Source organism: Haliotis rubra, unplaced genomic scaffold (genome assembly GCF_003918875.1).
Source record: "Haliotis rubra isolate DU_JTF1 unplaced genomic scaffold, ASM391887v1 Scf72, whole genome shotgun sequence".
Lineage (NCBI taxonomy): Eukaryota > Metazoa > Mollusca > Gastropoda > Lepetellida > Haliotidae > Haliotis > Haliotis rubra.
In genome coordinates, this window is record NW_025767435.1 from 1248184 (window position 1) to 1270024 (window position 21841).

At 39.2% G+C, this 21841-nt stretch overlaps 1 protein-coding gene across 1 annotated transcript; it reads right to left on the bottom strand.

The window, feature by feature from the left end:
• Positions 1-630: 630 nt before the first annotated feature.
• On the bottom strand, positions 631-7380 carry LOC124259405. Its single transcript, XM_046693544.1, has 3 exons — positions 6753-7380; positions 1295-1358; positions 631-1068 (listed from the first exon to the last, which is right to left on the bottom strand). Exons 1-3 carry the CDS (start codon positions 7080-7082, stop codon positions 818-820), a joined length of 645 nt encoding a protein of 214 aa, XP_046549500.1. The 5' UTR covers positions 7083-7380; the 3' UTR covers positions 631-817.
• Positions 7381-21841: the final 14461 nt, after the last annotated feature.

The following is a 21841-nucleotide window of genomic DNA, read 5'->3' on the forward strand; positions in this document are numbered from 1 at the left end:
CGTCAGCAACACTTCTCTCACAGGCACGGGTGTTCAGGTCTACCCGGAATCACCATGCTATAATTTCGCCCAAATCCATTATTAGTATACATGTATGGTCTTTGATTTAGCGGAAAGGTCACGTTCAAGGTCAAAATGGAGGTCAAAAGTCACAACAACTCATATCACTATACCGCATGTTTGGACACAAACAGATATATTACATACTGAAATATACGGACACGTGAATACATGACTGAAAGACACAGAGACAGAGACAAAGACCATTTACCGACGTATGGTCTCTGGACCAGATGACATTTCAAAATGGACACCGTTGGTATGGTTCTCGGCCTTGACGCATAGGTTCTGTGTAGGCTATTGGCATGATGATCACAAACGACTATGCAATAAAATTAGCTAGACTTTAAAATGAACTAACAAATACATACAAAACCGACAAATTCCGAGATTACACATTAGAACTTCCGCTTACAGCCTGAGCTATGTTCCTCCAGTTGCCTTGAATGTAAAGGTCAAGGACGGAAAAACCGGAAATAAGCGCGGTCACGAAGGCTTCAAGAACCGTCTCAAAGTGCATTACACCATGAGTTGCAATAATGCGTCTATGTATGTATAAACAGCGCCAGCTAACAGAAAGAAGAATCTTTATTTAAAAATATTTCGGGCCAAAGCGAAAACACCCGTTCGGGGAATACATACATTGTGTTGACCGTAATTGTCAATACGTATAGTAGTGTAGTATTTTAGACCAAGGAGTTAAATGTGAATGTTTGGCAGACAAGATCAGTCTGCAAATGGCGGCAACATCCGGCATCTACTGACACTTTCTGTGAAGGTAGGTGTAGCCGTTTTGTGCGGAGAAGGCCTCCGGGACGTCGATGCGGTTGACGTGAGACAAATAGCACGTGGAGCTGAAGCTGTAATCTGCAGACTTGCACTGGAAGGTCGTAGCGTCGACACAACGTTGTTGACACTCCGTCTGCGTCACACTGTTGACGGTCTCCATGGTGAAGCCGACCACGTATTTTCCAGGGTACACGTCGAAGTCGGCTGTCCATTCACATTCTGGAACAATGAACACAGTTCAAGAACCACAAATCAGAGGGTTAGTGAGTTGGATGATGATGGGTTCATCTGACTCGACCTCTTTTAGAAGTGTCCTTATTTCGTTCCGCAGAAATGTATTACATCGGAGTAAAAGATACCCGAATTTATTGATACTGTTACAGAAATAAACCTACAAAATACGGAGCGGGTGACACTCGAGATATGACTTTCTTGGTTCACTTACCACATTTCGGAGAGCACTTTCCCCCAGTCTTGCAAGACGTTTTCGAGTCATGGATACCGATACTCTGAAATCAAAAGCTTACGTTAAGTTTGATAACAAATAATGTGAGACCGCCTCCGTGGTGTAGTGGTCAGAGCGTCCGCCCGGAGAGCGGAAGGTCGCGGGTTCGATCCCCGACAGCGTCATACCAAAAGACATTCAAATATGGTACTTGTTGGTCCCTGACTGGCGCTCGGCATTAATGGGTTCAAGGACTGGTTGGCTCGGAGTCAGTATACTGTGTCTGAGTGGGGTATTCATGCTTCACTGCGGCATGGTATCTCAGTGGGCTAGCACTATAAAACCAGCTTTAGTCTGGGCTAGTACAAGCAGCCGCACATACACATACACACGCATGCACGTCGTCATATGAGCGAAATATTCTCAAACACGACGTTAAACCCAATTTCACCTCACCTCACCTCACAAATAATGTGAAACATTAAGCGGTCGCAGTACCTGTACTATAGTATCAGTTGTTTCAGTCACGCTCAGTACCTTTTGGATGTGAGAGTGAGTGAGTGAGTGAGTGTGGTTGGACGCCGCTTTTAGCAATATTCCAACTAAATCAAGGCGGGGGACACCAGAAATGGGCTTCACACATTGTACCTATGTGAGGAATCGAACCCGGGTCTTCGGCAAACGCTTTAACCACTAGGCTACCTCACCACCCCTGGATACGAGATGTTGGTGTGTGTCATTTTGTGTGAATGGTTGTGTGTGTGCGCACGCGTGGGTGTGCGTGTGTGTCTGTCTGCGTGTGTGTGGTATGTTTTATATTTTTTCTTTCTTGGGTGTGTGCGTGCGGGCTTGTACGTATGTGTGTTAGCGTTTGCAAAACCGACGTGACGTGTATGTAGACGTTTCCACAAAGACACTATTGAACAAATGTATTCTGATAAAGCTAAAAATGTTGTGGTCAGTCAATACGTTTATGCTTTAGTTTCTAGAACAATTCAGGCTCCGCGTTCCATTTTACATATCAAACGTCAAATAAACGGAATCTTTAAATGTTATTATTTCAGAGAATCCACCACTTTGGCGAAACCCATGAATAGTAATGTGAGATTTAAACAGGGCGAATCAGGTTTTGTAACCCTCCTCACCAGATCCTATCATGGCTAGGGGACGCAACTCTGTATACCGGTGCTTTGCGAGGACACTAAATGTACGGCTAGGGCTATCTGTTCAAGCTGCAGTAATCCGATAGTAATGGCGTAAGTAATATTAACCAAACTGATGAAACATTGCCATGGCAACGATCATGCTTGACAAAACAAATGTCACTCGGAGAGTTTTCATTATGAATGGATAAATCAAAACATTAATTTAATGCATGATATATTTCTTTCTAATATACTTGTAGAATGTACACAGAGAACGTATCCATCTCAGTTCTCCCACCCCCGCCGGTTCAGTTTCCACTCAGCCTATCAATCGTTATGTCAACATTTATGGAGTCATGTACAATACATTTTGTGTCCACATTTTGAAGCATCAAAACCGCCTTCGGTTGGATGCACGTTTCCGATATTCAAATTATTATGGAGGAATAATAAACGTGGGTAATAATATCATGCTGATATCACAGTTATTTACCAGCTTGGGTCAAGACAGGGCGATGTATCATGACTGACGCTATTGTATCGGGATACCTTATCGGTCAACTGTGTACATGTGATTTATTCACGTAGTAGGTTATTGGTTAGTCAATTAATGGAGCCACTTTACTAGATATTGATGAAGTGGATACTGTTATTTGACTCTGATTAGCAGTACATTTATAGACAGCTCCTACGTTAACGTGTCGATAATAACAGTGCGGCTGTTTCTCTTGCGCAAGGCTATACACACAAGAGGTCAAGCCGGAGGAGATTTATAACCCAGTCAGGGAATAAGTCATCTTCGTCGATCCAGGGCATTATATATCAATTCAGTTAGGAGTGAGTGAGTTGGGTTTTACGCCGCCTTTAGCAATATTCCAGCAATATCACGGCGGGGGACACCAGAAATGGGCTTCACACATAGTACCCATATGTGGAATCGAACCCGGGTCTTCAGCGTGATGAGCAGACGCTTTAACCATTGGGCTACCCCACCGCCCCATTTAATTTGGTTTATATATGTAAAAGAACTCTTTTTTGGACTTTGTATTTAAAATGGGTATGAATTCAGACTTGATTAAGTCACTATATGAATAGTGCCGATGTGACGTAAAACCCAACTCAACTCAACTCAACTCATTCAATAAGGATACTGAAATGGAAAGATATTGTAGAATTTTATTTTACTCTGCAGTAAGTCTTCGTCAAAACTGCGGAATATTTCTAGCCATAGTTTGTAGTACACAGCCTGATATATACTCATTCTCCATCATAAAAGAATTAGAATTTATCGTACTTATTATTGAATATTTAGCATTCCTCTATCGCCATCTTGAACCTTATGATTGGTATTTAATGGTGTGATCGTAAAATACGTTTCCTTGTTCATGCAAATATATAAGAGTATTTGAGAGTGAATTTAGTTTTACGCCGCACTCAGCAATATTCCAGCTATATGGCGGCGGTCTGTAAATAATCGAGTCTGGACCAGACAATGGTATTAACTCAGTCACATGGAGGTTATATCATTGTGAGTCAAAATCTAACTTCTACAATAGTCAGTCATAACAAGGTGTATCACACTTCACCTTGCACAGTATTTCAGTTGTATGTACAGTACAACCAGAAATTATTGAGAATTTAAAGATTGCAATATTTATAATTTTTTTCACTCATTACTCACGTATTACTGTCAATATTAGCAGAACATAACTCCAGATTCAAAGACAGGTGAACAGTTAGTAGTTTGTCAAGTCACCATGGGCAGCAATGCAGGCTTCAATGCGGCGGGGCATACTACTGATCAAAGAAGTTAGAAAGTCGTGGTCCATGCTGTCCCAATATCGGACCACCTCTTCTTTCATTTCAGCAATATTTGTCAGATTTTCTTATTGACACTTTCCTTCATAAGTCCCCAAACATTTCTATTGGATTTAAGTCAGGGCTATAGCTTGGCCAATCTAATAATGTCATATTTTGGGTCCGAAACCAGGCCTGTGAATGCTTTGAACGATGTTTTGGGTCGTTGTCCTGCTGGAAAATCCAAACATTTCCATAGAACACGTGAGCAGATGGAAGTAAATGTCCCTCGAGAATATCTGTGTACCGCTCACTGTTCATATTCCCTTCAAATACACAGAGGGGCGTTGCCCCCTAACACAGATATGCCACCCCACACGTTAAATTTCGGACTGTACTTTGGGCGCTGGTACAAAGGTTTTTCAGTTTGTTTGGTCCAGAATTTCAGTGTATTAGGAAACAACCACACAGAACTTTCATCTGAGAAAATCACATTGTCCCAGTTAAAATTTCTATGCTGTAAGCACCAGTTCAACCTTCGCTCCTTTTGTTCAGGTTTCATGATCGGTGATGGAATTCCTCGACTTTTCTGCCAACCCATTGCATGCAGCTCAATTCTAATTGTCTCCTTACAGACAGCCACAGTTCCTCTATCAATCATATCCAGCCTTAAGTTTTCTAAACTCCTTCGTTTGTTTTTAGAAACAAGAATACCAAGCCGCCTCCTGTCACCGACAGTCAATTTTCTGGGCCTACCTGCGCCTCCCTGGTGCTCAATGCCATATCCATTTGCAATATTTTTCAAAACAAGATAAACAGTGGACAAAGGGATGCCTGTTCTGCTTGAAATCACTTTAGCTGATCTGATGTCCGTGTTATAATACTCTAAAATCAACTTCCTCTTCTCTAAATCATCCATACTGAGGATCACTGAAAATGTCGTCTGCTAGCAAGTAAACAAAGGGGGATAACTCTTCACAAACTAATGAAAAAGGATTAACGGAGTTGTCTCTGTTGAATGAAACCAAGCACTTGATAGCTGATCAAGGTTGTTTATACTAGAAATCCAATTAAACATATTCCTAAAATTCTCAATAATTTCTGGTCATACTATATGTCGGACGCCACCTAAGTAATTGAGTGAGTGTATTAAAGATATACGTCCCATCAGCAGTATATCAGCCATATAGCGACGAGACCAAGTCTACATACACTTAACCCCTCCTATCTTTATGAATCACTTAAAAACTATCAAAGAAGATATTAATTTACAAGAAAGCTTAAAAACACAGCTTTATGCAAATCACGAAAAACATTCTTAAAGTTCATTCATATTTAGGTGAAATGCATAATTTTTAGAAGAGTCAGATTGTCATATTTTTGACTATGCCGAAATAAACCAATAACAGTGATTTAGATGTCCAAGAGAAAGGTTGAAATAATATTCTGCTTTGAGACAAAACATTTAAAGTCACAATTTTTCAACTAATATTTCAACAACCGTTGTAGAGTGTGTAAAATTGTAAAATAATCATCCCTATGGTTTCAGTCTTGTAAACATTTTTTGACGATTTGCATTAGTGAAAATAAGTAAAACGTGTCTTTGATATTGTGAAAAGGTGTTTAGGAACACCTGAAATTATTTTTCCATTATCTGTTTACACATAGCAATATCAAACGCCAAAAACGTAGCAATATTCAAGCAGTATTTGCATCAATTTATGATTCTATAGGGTATAAAGAGAGACAAGAATGCATGATATGATACACAAGTACGAGAAATATGCCACGATTAACAACTGAAGAGAGAGAAAGAGCCATTGGGATGGTGCAGGTGGGGGTCGACATACAATGCTGTTGACAACGCCCTCGGATGCCACCGTATCACGGTTATGAGACTTTTTCAGCGCCACGGACAGACTGTAGTCACCGTTGACAGACCAAAAAGTGGACCTCCACGCATCACAACGCCAGCTGAAGATAGGTACCTCCGTCACTAAGGACCTTTCTTTTGGCGTTTAGTGTATATACATACACACGTCCATTTTAAGTACAAAGTTAAAAGGAATTTCTTTATATACATATTTCATCACTACAGTAATATGTACCATTAGAAAACATCATAACACCACATTTTAAAACAGGCTCTTTGTCAGAGACATAAGTAGTTACAATTTATGACACTATATTTCAAACTCTACCTCAAATAGCATTCCAGTTATATGATGTCAAGTCAAATTCCACCTAATACAGTAATTAAGTGATATCAATGTTTGTCAAACTTTGCATGACACAGAATATCGGTTGTATCATTCTAAGGGCTAAAAGTCCGAGGTTTGTTATCAGACCGATTCTGAAACTCCAACACACCATAGGCTGATCCTTACACAACTAAAGACCTAAACCACACTTCGCGACTTTAGGCACCTTAGATGACTGGTCCAACCTAGACAGTAATACAAATTCTCCCAATATAAGACAGCAACGTGATTCCTTAAAAACCAAACACAACTTACTGACAGCGTGTCCTCAAATTCGACGTCGTAGTAGGCGAAGTCTGTTGAAGGGATGAGGCTGGCCGTCCTCGCGCAGAGGTAGGTTCCAAGCAGCTCACACTTGTCCGTCTTTCCAAAGTTTAGCGCCTGACACCCTGCTGTCCTGATACATTCCTTTAGACATGCAATCCTCGATCGCGTAATAAGTGTCTTTAGTGGGGCCGAATTCAGCTTTATGTCTTTAAGAGGAATTGCGCGTGCAACCAATTGTCTGGTCATGGCTTCGGCATAGTCTCCATTCATCTTCAAAATTACACAAATTGAGACGAGTGTCAGAAAATTCGACCCCATTTTTAATTAGAATATCACACATAAAGCCAGAATTAGTTTTCAACAAACCATATGATGTCAATACACGCTCTTATCATCACAGACTTCAAATGAGGCAAAATGCGTATTAATACAGCATATTTAAACGCTTGGTAGTTTGTTCAATACATCAATCCATTGTATCGGAAGGTTAAAGGAACTCCCATTTCATGACGGGAAATCAATCAGGGACAACATGTCGTTCCTGGCACTGTTACAGAACAGTCTGCTCGGATCATGCCCCGAGATGGTCCCAGTGAAATCTGGCCCTGCATTTGGATGGTAACGTCATTGCCAGACTGCTGATCGATGGCGAATCAGCATTGTAATCAATGCCGCTTTGTGTGCTCACTAATATATTCTCAGACTGAAGTGGTACATCCAAATAACACTTTATTACAAATCTCTAAAAGCAATATGACTAGAGTGATAATGGAATTGTTCCGCTATTTACTTATGGGGTATGTGACAAAAGGAAGTGTGTGCCTTTTCGAGTGACGGTTATGGCCTCATTAACAATATTCTTATAAAGTTAGTATATTTTAGCGAAGACGGAAAGAATAGTGTTGCCTTTACCAAGGTCAAAAATGACTGAATTTTGTCAGTGTCACGTGGGTGTGTGTTTGTGAACTTCTTTGAGCGTCTGTATTTGAGTGAATCTTTTGAGGTTCGAAATCAACACTCCATTGAACAACTCCCCGGTCGTCATCAATCTTCGGAACAAACCTGAAAGACAAGAAATGTTTTATAAATGTCGACTCTGGGGGAAATACTGACAGTCACCGGTTTGCTTGGTCCAGATTCGCTTATTTACATGACGCCGTGGTGTAGCTGAAATATTGCCGAGTGCGGCAACTTATAACACTCACTCAATTCACTATATGTCCGACCGCCTCCGTGGTGTAGTGGTTAGAGCGTCCGCCCGGAGAGCGCAAGGTCGCGGGTTCGATCCCCGACCGCGTCATACCAAAAGACGTTAAAATATGGTACTTGTTGGTCCCTGACTGGCGCTCGGCATTAATGGGTACAACAAGGACTGGTCGGCTCGGAATCAGTATAATGTGTCTGAGTGGCCTTTCATGCTTCACTGCGGCATGGTATCTCAGTGGGCTAGCACTATAAAACCAGCTTAAGTCTGGGCTAGTACAAGCAACCGCACATACACATACACACGCATGAACGTCGTCATATGAGCGAAATATTCTCAAGCACGACGTTAAACCCAATTTCACCTCACCTCACTATATTCCACGATAGTAACTGACTTGCATATCCATTGTACACTGAAGGGCAAAACAGGGGTACACACTTGAAAATTTGATTTTGATGTTATCGAAACGTGAAAACAGCCGCCGAACCACCCCACGACTTAGGGAATAAAACGAAACTATGTACAAGATACACCATCGAATAACCATTTCTTACCGTGACAATTTTAGCGACCGATCAAACGTGGGTGTATGCGTTGTCCTTCGTGACCTCTCCCGTCAAACTCCGGGTAGAACCGGTCTTCAGTTACCCATGCTTGTCGTAAGGGGCGATTAAGAGGATCGGGTGGTCAGGCTCGCTGACTGGGTTGACACATATCATTGTATCCCAATTGTGTAGATCGATGCTTAGGATGTTGATCACTGGATTGTCTGGTCCAGATTTGATTATTTACAGACCGCCGCCATGGAATATTGCTGAGCGCGGCGTTAAACAACAAACAAACAAACAAACAAACAAAGGGAATGACCTTACACAGATCTTGAAATACAGTTGACACCTTCCTTAGATTTAATACCAAGTCATATGGCTTCGAAACAAACGTATGGGGTGTATAGATTCTTATAGAACACAATATGCCGGTAAAGATACAATTAGGATGATTTGATAAGGCTGCGTCTTCGTAATAGTTTTAACGAGTTAAAAAGGTTTCAACGCCAGTATTCGAAAACTATAGCACGTCAACAAACACTAATTTCCTATCAGTAAGTGGACTTTTTTTCGTGAAATCCCATTGTAATTCCTATTTAAGTTCTTGCCACTATGAAACACCATTGTACTGAGACACCATTACCGTCCGGTTCCGGAAACCGAATTTCCGGATTATCGAGGCAAATTATATAGGCATAGATTGGTAACAAGCTGAAATCGTCCGGGAGGCGAGACATCCGGATTATCGGGGTCCGGACTAACGGGGCTTCACTGTATATCCATGTTAGTTCGACATATCGGACAATGTTCGTGATAACGCCGCCTGTTTGGACATTAATGTGGATTAATCGGCGTGTTGATTGATAAGTCTACAACACAACAGTCACAGGGAGTAATTGGGCTTGAGTGTAGAACCGTTACTTGATCTGTCTGCAATCATTGGGTTATATTTAATACAATGCATGTCCATGAATCACTCACCAACTCTGTTTGCCTTCTGTGTGTTACAGTGGTAGGCTTATTGATTACTGATGATGAGGCTATTGGCAAAACATGTCAGGAATCAGGGTTTTGTGGATGAATATTTGATTTAACATTTTTTTAACAAATTCAACATGAATCTGAATTGCTGTGTTATATTAGGAATTATTGTGCTTGCAATGTACTTCCCGTGGTTAATCCGCGGCAAACTAGATTGTAAGTAACCTGTCTCGCTGTCCATGAACCATATTGTATTTTCCCTTGCGCCCAACCCTTTCCGCAATGCAAAAGCTATAAAATAAAGCAAGTCTAGATTTCCTTAAGTTCTCCCTTCTCACTGGGTCTCTTTTTTCAATTTAAATGGAATTATTTGTTTCTATCAGTATTGTATACATTCAGAGACTAAGCGTCAGTCTAGGTTCTAAGCATCAGTCTAGGGGCGCGGTGGGCGAGCTGGCTAAGGCGCCAGGCTAGTGATCCAGCGAGCTTGAGGTGACGGGATCGAGCCCACCTGTGACCGGGTGTAAAAACCTTGGAGTCAACTTTGTGTGCAGACTCTTTCAGTGTTGTCACAACCCCTAGTGTACAGTACACAACCCTGTGCACTTAAAAGAACCCACGAATCCGTTGGTATTTGACCAGATGGTGGCCACATGAATACGTGCAAACACCTAGTTGCGGGTACAGCAACGTGCAGTGAACATGGACAAAGTACTGTGACTATGTGTCCCAGTCCACCCAGCTGTGAAAGGGTACCTCGTTAGGATGAGAAAGCCACAATAACTCGGTGCGCCTAGTGGCTGCAAGAGTTGTATACTCCCCAGGGAGTTGAGATTGATAATGCGATGTGCCGTTGAGATTGACATCCAAATACTAGTATCGAGGGAAAAAATACCAGCGCCTTGAGCATGCACTAGTACGTGGATATGTGCGCTATATAAATATCCTATAATAATAATAAGTGTTTGTAGTATTACAGACCCTGAAACAAATATATCACACAGCACCTGCAAATCAGTAGCAGTTGGCCAGTCCAGTTACTGCAGTTTCTGACAACCACGATAATCTCTGGATTCATTTCTAATACATGGTATTATTCTACTTTAATCAGTATTATATTTCAAATAGACGATATGATGGTGTTGAAAATGATAAATGGATGATGTATTAATTTCCCATCCCCATAAACATTAATTTTGATTGTGTTGATTTCCAGAGTCTGTGATGTCAATCGATTCCTATTTCGCGGCTATTGATAAAACTGGTGATGAATAGATCAGCCAGTCTAGGCTGGTCATAAAAGGCACTGTTACGACGTAAATTGTAATAAAAACGCAAATTGTAATACTTGCAGCAAATTGTAATAAACTTGACGTAAATTGTAATAAAAACGTAAATTGTATAAAAATTGACGTAAATTGTAATACGCAAATTGTAATAAAAATTGACGTAAATTGTAATAATTTTCGTTGCGGTAAAATGTAATAAATATTTACGTAAATTGTAATAACAGTTTTAATCACTCGTAAATACGCGGGTGTTTGTTTTTCGTTGCATTTCATACATCAAATAAGCTTGTTAGGGCGATAACTCAAGAAAGAAATGATGGATTTTGTTCAAATTTGGTACCAAGGTATATTGGAGAGATTCACCGACACAAGTGAAATGGAGTGACCATGAGATAATTTTCAAGGTCAAAGCAAAAATCTGAGGGTTTTGCCAATATAAAGATTGTTAGCGCGATAACCCAAGAATGAATTGACAAATATTAGCTAAATGACGAAAATGATATTCGTCCTGATATATAATCGATATAAACTGTCCTCTGTATCATGTCTTTTCGCAAATATTTTTTGAGGTTTTGATATGTATACATATAAAGTGGGGGTGGGGTAGGGGTGGGTTTCTAACGGGTATATCTAACATACTTGCATGCATGTAGAGTCGGAGAGGTGGGTGGGTTTTCTAACGGGTATATCTACGAGGGACGTTCAAATAGTAGTCAGCCTCACCTGGAATATGATACAAATACAGCTGTTTTTATGCTTTATTTTTCTACATATTATCTGTCAGCCTCAAGCAAATTGGTTTTGCTATGTTGCAGCCTCACGATCCCCATTTTGTGAGACTTTGTATATTGGCTTGGTACTCCCAAAAAAACGTAAAATCTGCAATAAAATGCATCACAAACTTCAGGAAACAAAATATGCTATGTTTGAGATTGGTAGAAGTCGGCTAGAATCAAACTTAGATATTAAACTGCACAAAAAAGCAATTTCAAAACTACAATCGCTTGTTCAAATGACTTCCCATTCTGTTTACTGAAAGAACTCGAGAAAGAAATGAAGGATTTTGTTCAAATTTGCTACCAAGGTTTATTGACTGTAGATTGGAGATTTACCGACACCACTTGAATTTAGTGACCTTGAGGTCATTTTAAAGGTCACAGCGAAGGTGTAACAGTTTTGCAAATGCCAAGCTTGGTAGCCGCGAACTCAGGAAAGTATTAATAGATTTTGATCCAATTTTATATCAAGGTGTATTGGCGGGATTCCCCCAACAACAATTTATTGTGGAAACTTGTGCTCATTTTAAGTTCACAGTGAAAAGTGTTTTGCACATTAGTGACCTTGAGGTCATTTAAAGGTCACAGCGAAGGTGTAACAGTTTTGCAAATGCGAAGCTTGGTAGCCGCGAACTCAGGAAAGTATTAATAGATTTTGATCCAATTTTATATCAAGGTGTATTGGCGGGATTCCCCCAACAACAAACTTGTGCTCATTTTAAGTTCACAGTGAAAAGTGTTTTGCACATGTCTAACTTTTTAGTGCGAAAATACAAGACAGAATTAATATGTTTTGCTTAAAGGTAGCACCAAGATGCGTTGGGAGTATCTTCTAACCCCAGTCGAATTCAGTGACCTTCGGATTATTTTCAAGGTCACAGCGAGTATTCTTGCGATATCTCCAAACCTAATGGATGGAATTTGTTCGCATTTTGTATCAAGGCATCAGATGACAGTTTCGGTAACGTTTACATAATTTTCAGGGTCAGACAGAGGATAATTGCGACATTCAGATATCGACATGTGGCGGGGGTAATAGCTATGTTTGTGACAAACGCTTTGTCATTACTAATTTTCAAATTTTTGTTAGCATATGGTTTCTATAATTTTATGTTAATTCTACCAGTTGTGAAATTATTCGTGACACGTCTTAAAAAAGCCAGAGATATTTGTGTATGTTTCGAAAATTAAAGTTAATTGTTTTTCATTATGGAGTTATTTTCGATGTTGACGCAAGGACATATTTTACGAGCAATAGCTTTCAATAATTTAATGTTATTTCTATTACATTTTGAAGTTCTTCATAGCATATCCCAAAATAACAGGATATTGTTTGTTTACGCTTTGAAATTTACGTTTCTTCTTCTTCATTTTCGAATTATTTTCAATGTTGACGCAATGACATATTTGAAGTCAATTTTATGTTTTGATCATACGTGATTTATTATGATTTATGTTTCAATCATACATTCATATATTGCGTTGTCATAGTTTAACCTGGTTCGTATTATTTTCTTCATCATATTACTACATATTATTGTATTTTTATGAGAGGGAATTTTAAGTTACATTTGCTAAGGATATCATAAATCGCTGGCGCCTGGTTATTCCTTGCCACATAGCAGTCAATCTGTCTACTCATTTGTTGTATTTGATTGATGCATTTAAAATATAATGTAGAAATGATATTGAAGTCAAAACTTCTTTCTGTAAGGTATACAGTGGAAGTTGACACCTTAATTGTTATGGGTAGACTAAAGAAATCATTTATTTAGTTTCACCGCTCAAAATACAACAAAGAATTCAACGGGTGGTATTAACCTCAAAGAATGATAATAACAATGCTTATAACATACGAGGGCAAACATATCGGGGATAATTTGTTTTCATGCGATATGCACCGGGTAAAATATCACTTTGTCATGGTGACATGACATCATGAACAATGTTATGACGTCACGTTGCTTCTAAGAAGCCGCCTTCTAAATACAACGATGACGGGGAGCCTGCCTTTGTTGGAAAGTAGATTATCGCGTAATTTCCGCAATTAAAGACTTCGTTAATAAATAGAAAATTATATTCGCGACCATAATATGCTAGGTTAACGACTTAAATATCGGCATATCCCTTCTCTGGTTCCGAAACTACCAAGATTTAGGCAGTTGTGTTGTAAACTGATATGTATCTTCTATAAAGTCGGCTATATTAAAACCTTGAGAAATGTCGTCAAATAATGTCTGATGACAGTTACCAACGTCCCAATAGTGTCCATATATTTTAGAAATCTATAACAATATTTAAAGCACAACCTCACTACTTTTTTTGATAAATGACAAAGGATTAATCAACCATATTAAAAGGTTTTCACGATTTAAGGACGAAGCTCATTAAAATCTATTGCCAGCTCCCTTTTAGAGACTGATAAAAGGTTCGAAAATGTGGGTCATAAATGCATGAAAGTTTGTATTGTTGTTCATACCCGTTAGGCCTCCCGCCTCTACATGTATTTGAGATATAACCGTTAGAACCACCACCACCCCCTCTATGTCTTAAAGTATGCTAGATATAACCGTTAGAACACACCACACCACTTTTCTGCCCATTTGATTCAATTGGGCTAAATCATAGTTGAGAGTTGCTTCTATGGATTTTACATATTTTCCCGCAACACCGATTGATGTGTCATCGGGCAACATTATTGTGATATTTTGTAAATTTCCAGGTAAAACATTGATATATACAAGGAACACAAATTAACCAAGGGCAGATCCTTGAGGAACCCCTGCAGTAACATTTAGTTTTTCATAATGTTCCATTAACAGAGACACACTGTCGTCTATCAGGGCCCGGTTGTTCAAAACTCGGTTATCTTTTAACCAGCCGTTAAGTACATTTAACCGACTGTTACCTAATAACAGAGGGTTATCTTGTTGTTCAAAACTCTGTTAACTTTTAACAGGCTGTTAACGTGACGTTAAGTTAACACACCTAAGGACCGCCGCTAACTTTTTAACAGTGTGGTTAACTCGCAAATGGCGTTCATGGCTAACACTGCTTTCATGATGCCAGTTCAGCAAAGAAAGGATAGGGTGTATCGTGGACTGGACTTCGATATTGGAAATTATTCTGACGAAGAGTTACATACGAAACTGTAAGTACATGATGCCTACGTTTCATCTTTTAACACTTGTGGAAAGGTTTATATATGCTTTACTACACTAAATGTGTGAATTTCTTCTGTAAATGTTATTCAAACAAATACTTTCAAAGAATATAACACGTACACCCTATACCCACTTATGATATGATATTGAACAAGGCTACATGTAGATAATTAAATTAGTTTCATGAAAAAATATCCGAACGATTACATTATGATACTGAAAGTGTAATCGGCGGGATATGGCGATTGTGTATACTCTTATTCTACCGACCTTCACCTCAGAGAAATTGCCAAATACACTCCCATTTTAAGAAAGAGAAGAAGCCAGAAATGCCGATTGTTACCGTTGTCGTTCTGCGTGATTTTGCGTCAGTCATGGCGTCAGGCAGGACAGAAACTTGACAGTTTCGTGTAAACACATCACATTCCTGTATTGTATCTATTTTTAATTTCTTATTTCTTGCTAATATGCTCTATCCATGCAAATGGGTGTCTGAAAATTTGAGAAAATGCTACACAGTGTAAAGTCTGAAATTTTCTTTGTTTACATTTCAAACAGGTGTTGTCTTTCGAGCACAGCAGTTGTTTCCACCCCCAATATCTTTCGTTTCACTTTATCTAGACACTTGGTATTGGTGCCAAAAAGACCAGTTGCAATTAGATTCTAAAATGTATGAGGAATTCAGTAGGGCTGGGACGAGTAGGAAACAATGGAATCGAGTACCCGCATGTACGTACCCGAATCGGAATCGAGTACCCGGAAATGTAAGAAATACATTCGGGTCAACTTTCTGAATATTCAATCACGATTTGGCAGAGATTATTGTAGAAAACTTGAACAGTTGGTAATAAGACATTAAAACTGACCTCAAGCTATTTAATTTACGTCTGTTTAACCAATATAGAGAGTAACACCATTACTAACATTCCTCGTTATAACAACGAACGTTTCGTTCCTGCTGCTACTTTAACTTAACTACTCACTGCTCATGCACAGATAAATTACAGTCATTAAAACTATGCTCCATTAATCGGACAATACCAAAGATGTAAAAACCCGTGAATTTCCGGGTTAGAATATGGATCTTCAGTAACCCATGCTTGTCGTAAGAGGAGACTAACGGGATCGGGTGGTCAGACTCGCTGGTTTGGTTGACACATGTCATCGGTTCCCAATTGCGCACATCGATGCTCATATTGTTGATCACTAGATTGTCTGGTCCAGACTCGATTATTTACAGACCGCCGCCATATAGCTGGAATATTGCTGAGTGCAGCGTAAAACTAAACTCACTCACTCACTCACTCAATGATGTAAATGTGTGTTACGTCAAAAATGAAAAAGACAAGCTATTGTCTGCCCTTGTCATTACAGAGCTCTCTCCCTTTCCGGATACTCGATTCCTACAAATAGGACTCGATTCCAGCTGTACCCGACCCGGATTCGAGTACCCGAGTACCCGTCCCAGCCTTAGAATGCAGTGATTCATTTGTCGCCGCTGAATATGAAATACAAGTGATGTAATTGGCGTTTCAATACCGGCCTTCGCGAAACGTGATTTTGTAAACACTATCCAATAGGGCGCAAAGTGCACTTGGGCGTTCGTGTGAGTGTATTTATGAAAACATCTGAGCACGATTCCAGGCTTCTCGGCAACGTTTCAGAATTATTAGTGATTTTATTAAAAACTGATATCATTGTTAATTAATATGCTATTTTTGAAAATCTATACTCCAAGTAATTATCCGATTTTGTTTTGATATGTCCGTCTGGCATCCCTTCCCATAGATGGATTTTAATTATATTTTTACTAATCATTTCAGCAATAGGCCTAATTTCTTTTTTATTCTTCGAATGTTTTAATTGAAGCAAATCATCTTTTAAAAATGCTGTATTAATTGATGAAAGCTTAGTTAGCATAAACATTGCTCTCGCAGCTGATGTGTAGGAAAATAAACATAACATTATTATGTATCTATTTCTGTTGTGAGTGATATGCAGGCCTACTTCGTAGTCACTTTGATTGAATATTATATTTGAATATCGAAACCTTTTCGTCACAGCGAACACAACACTATCTCTTGTCATATTACACGATAATATTTGGAATTTTTAACTTATTTTATAACAATATCTGAATGCTAATGTTATACACTGATAGGTTCATGTTTTCCGTCCTTGAAGACATTGAAAAGAACTATCTATGCATTAAATGGAGGTTCACCTGATTAATGAGTATCGAGGAAATTATGTTTATCTACTACAGCGTTCTATAATACACTTATGAAATATAATAAATGTTTTCCGACCCTGAAGTCATTAACAAGAATTATGCATTTTCTGTAGTCACTTGTGAATTGAACTAAATGAAGGTTCATCTGATTAATGAGTATCGAGGAAATTATGTTCATCTATAAATTAGACGCAGCTTCATGTTTTTCAAGACATCTTTCCGGAATATGGGTCTGTGAAGGCGTTCAGATAAAGACGATATTGCACAGTATTATTCGTGAGATTCTTGTCAAAAGTAAGGTCGGATAATAGATCGATTTTATTCAGCAGTGTTGGCCCTGGGGCCTATAGTACGATTAAAGTTTGATTACTTGCACGTGGTGCTAGTAACATATTAAGTTTCTATTGGTATTGAATGCATATTTCAGATAAAAGCTAAGGTATTAATTACACAACATCTATATTGTTTGATGTTAAAAGATTTGGCAATGTGTGTTCATACATTACAATTTTTGACAGACTTGGCAAATAATTAATAAATGATATTGATTGCATCTTCACGACTTGGCCATACAGTCAGACAAATAAAGGAGTGAAAAGTGAGCGATAGGTCTTGTGGGAATTCGAAGATTCATTAAGACTGTAGCCGTCTAAGCGTAACTCTGTGTGTAATATTTATACATTTTCTTTCCACGGACAACATGCTTCTAATATTAATATTATTTTCATGGATTCATCATATTTTATCTATAGCTGTGCTATAGTTTTTCATTAAAATGTGGGGCGGAGGGGTAGCCTAATGGTTAAAGTGTTGGCTCGTCACGCCGAAGACCCGGGTTCGAATCCCCACATGGGCACAATGTGTGAAGCCCATTTCTGGTATCCCCCGCCGTGATGTTGCTGGAATAATGCTAAAAGCGGCGTAAAACCAAACTCAGTCAGTCAGTCAGTCATTAAAATGTCTTTTCTGTTGCTGGAATTGAAGTAAGTCCCACACAGAGCTGGGATCATATGTCTTTGAAATATAAATTATGCAAACGGCTGGAACCTTTCTGTTCCAATACAAAACGTTCGTAACGCTACGACATTCGCATGCCTATGATAAACTATAGAGTGGGCCTCAACCATTGACTGGATTACATTCTCTTCGTCAGCAGAGAAATTTCGACTTCTCTTTTTCCTTGGGGTGCAGGCGACATTTTGCGTTTCCATTTTTGGTAAACCGGAAGTAAACAGAAAACGGAACTATGGGATATATGGAAGCTAACCAGTGACGTTAACCACACTGTTAAACTTTGACGGCGATGTTAGCTAACGGCATGACTAACCATGTTTTGAACAACGCATATGTAACGTTCGGTTACCTAACGGCCGGTTAAGGATTTAACCGGCCGTTAGGAGTTAACCGGCGGTTAAGATAACCGAGTATTGAACAACCGGGCCCAGATAGATAGTTAGTTAACCAACTAAGTACGTTTCCACGAACACCATCATTTTCTAATTTGTACAATAAACCTTTATGCCATGCCCTGTAAAAAGCTTTTGAAATATCACAAAACAGCATACAGTAAAGGTGGTGATTATCTAGGATTGAGCATATATTATGATAAATGTCTATGTTGAGATGTAGTAGAATGACTAGCAGTAAAACCTGACTGGAATTTGCTTAAAATCTTATGTTCATGGAAATGGTCGTGCACATGCTTTACCATTATTCTTTCAAGGATTTTACAAAGGATAGGTATTAGGGATGCATTTCCATCTTTCAAAATAGGAGTAACATCACCCGTTTTCCACAATGTAGGAAATACAGTCACTCAGTGATATATTATACAGCAAACAAAGAGGTTCAGCTATAGATGTACAAATTCGTTTTAACACTCTCATGTTAATGCCATCAGGTCCACTAGATTTGTTTGCTGGTAAGGTCTTTTCAGATACCTCCTTTTCGGTTACAATGACATTTGTTATACTGTTAACACAGCGATGGCTAACAGGTGGCAAAGTCTTGCCGCCGTCAGTAACATTTGAAACAGATACAAAATATTCATTTAATGTTTGAGCTTTATCCAAATCTGTAAAAACTGAAGGTATCCCAGAATCATCAGTGACAAGAAGGGGAATGGGTCCCGATGAAGTAGTAACCACCTGATTGAGTAGACTGAGGTGATAAATAGTTATCAAAAATAGATTAAAAGTTTCCCTTGGCTATTCTTTTCAGATTATTTACTTTATTCCTTTGCTTTTTGTATTTAAATAGCTCAGAAGTATTCAGAGATCGAAATGCATTTTGCCTTAGACGTTCTCATTTCTTTTAAGTATGTTACGAGGGGCGTTGAAAAAGTAGCCAAACTAACTACAGTAAGTAATTTACTTCCAGGGACCGTGAGAAGACGTTTAGTTAAGCGGTATTGTTTACTTATCCGAGTTTAGTTAACCAGACTCTAATAGTGATAATTAATGAAGAAAGTTGCCGGGACCAAAGAAAAGTGTTTACTTATCAGGTCTGTTTAGTTAAACGGTCTTTACTTAGGCGGTTTCCACTGTATATTCTCGATGTCCAATGTTTGAAAAAAAGCTTCCATTTTATTATGAAGGAATCATTAGCAAAGTCATATCCAAAATTTCATGTGGGTAATGTCGTTAACGAGATATTAGTCATCACAACATTGGGGTATTATGTTTCTTGCAAATTTGCAGAAAATGGAAAACGAAAGGGGGTGGGTAGTGTCTCCAAAACAAGCCCTTTCAGTAAACATGAAGGGGGAGTCACTTGAACAAGCGATTATAGTTTAAAATTGCTTTTTTTGTGCAGTTTAATATCTAAGTTTGACTTTTACCAACATACAACATGTTTTTTGCATATTTTGTTTCAATTGGTGTAGGGGGATACCTTATTATAAAATTGGATCAAAATCTATTAATACTTTCCTAATTTCGCGGCTACCAAGCTTGGCATGTGCAAAACATTTACACCTTCGCTGTGACCTTTAAATGACCTCAAGGTCACTAAATTCAAGTGGTGTCGGTAAATCTCGTCAATAAACCTTGGTACCAAATTTGAACCAAATCCATCATTTCTTACTCGAGTTCTTTCAGTAAACCGAAGGGGGAGTCATTTGAACAAGCGATTGTAGTTTCAAATTGCCTTTTGTGCAGTTTAATATCTAAGTTTGATTCTAGCCGACCTCTACCAATCTCAAACATACAAACATGTTTCTTGCTTTATTTTGTTTCCTGAAGTTTAATTTGTGATGCATTTCATTGCTAGTCAGCTAGGCTATTCCATTTGTCCTAACCACAACATACGGAGACAGATCATTTAGCAGACCGGGTGCTGTACTCTGGAATTGATTACCTGAAAATGTCAGAAAATCGGAAAATACCAACAGTTTCCGATCTTGTCGCAAAACCATCCTCTTCAAACGAGCATTCGACTAAGCGCACATGAGCAGGACTCTGGATATGTAGCGCTATACAAATGTCTAATTTGATTTGATTTGATTTGATATACCCGTTAGAAACCCACCCCCCACTTTATATTTATACATATCAAAACCTCAAAAGATATTTGCGAAAAGACATGATACAGAGGACAGTAAGAGATCTTATATCGATTATATATCAGGACGAATATCATTTTCGTCATTTAGCTAATATTTGTCAATTCTTTCTTGGGTTATCGCGCTAACAATCTTTATATTGGCAAAACCCTCAGATTTTTGCTGTGACCTTGAAAATTATCTCAAGGTCACTCCATTTCACTTGTGTCGGTGAATCTCGCCAATATACCTTGGTACCAAATTTGAACAAAATCCATCATTTCTTTCTTGAGTTATCGCCCTAACAAGCTTATTTGATGTATGAAATGCAACGAAAAACAAACACCCGCGTATTTACTGCATATTACATGTCATCGTATCCCAAGTGCAGGTATTCATGCTCGTGATGTCAATCACTGATGTGGGTTGTCTCTTTCAGCTTAGGTGAGTGAGTGAGTGAGTGAGTGAGTTTAACTTTACGCCGCACTCAGCAATATTCCAGCTATATGGCGGTGGTGTGTAAATAATCGAGTGTGGACCAGACAATCCAGTGATCTGCGCAATTGGGAACCGATGGCATGTGTCAACCAAGCCAGCGAGCCTGACCACCCGATCTCGTTAGTCGCCTCTTACGACAAGCATGGGTTACTGAAGGTTCATTCTAACCCGGACCTTCACGGGTCTGCATTGAGGTGAAACTGGGTCGGTTTTATAGTACTAACCCAGAGACACACCATGCATGCCGCGTTGTAACATTGGTATACACATAGCATTCAGACTCCATGTGGTATTCTCTCAATGCCAAAGACTGGGCATGGAAACAACTACCATCTTTTAAACTATTTTGTTACGACATGGCTGGCAATCACCCCTCGACTTCTGGGTGGTGCCTGACTCTCGTAATGCGCTCATGGCGCGCTGGTTTGGAAGTTTGAGTACGGCCAAGTTCGCGGGGACTGGCTGAAAACCTTCTGGAAAGAACAGATTCCATATCTGATGTACCACCAAATTTAGGCGTCGTAGGATATGGAGTTGTATCCTCATCCCTCTTTTCACAACATTGACCGTCGTCCACGACGCAGTACGAATTCCCATGTTGGTGCACGGCATCGGACGACCTAGTCTGTCTGTCCCTGAACCATATTATTGTTCATTCCACTCAGGCCTTACTATAATGCAAAAGTTAACAGCAAGGTCAGGTTCAGGAATCTGAATCTCCCACTTCACAAAGGTTCCTGTTCAAGTGTAGTTCTTTGTTTCCAACAAAATCATATATATTCAAGCGTTGGTCTACAGACAGTACTTGGCCTTGGGCTCACCCTTGTGAGTACTTGGCAT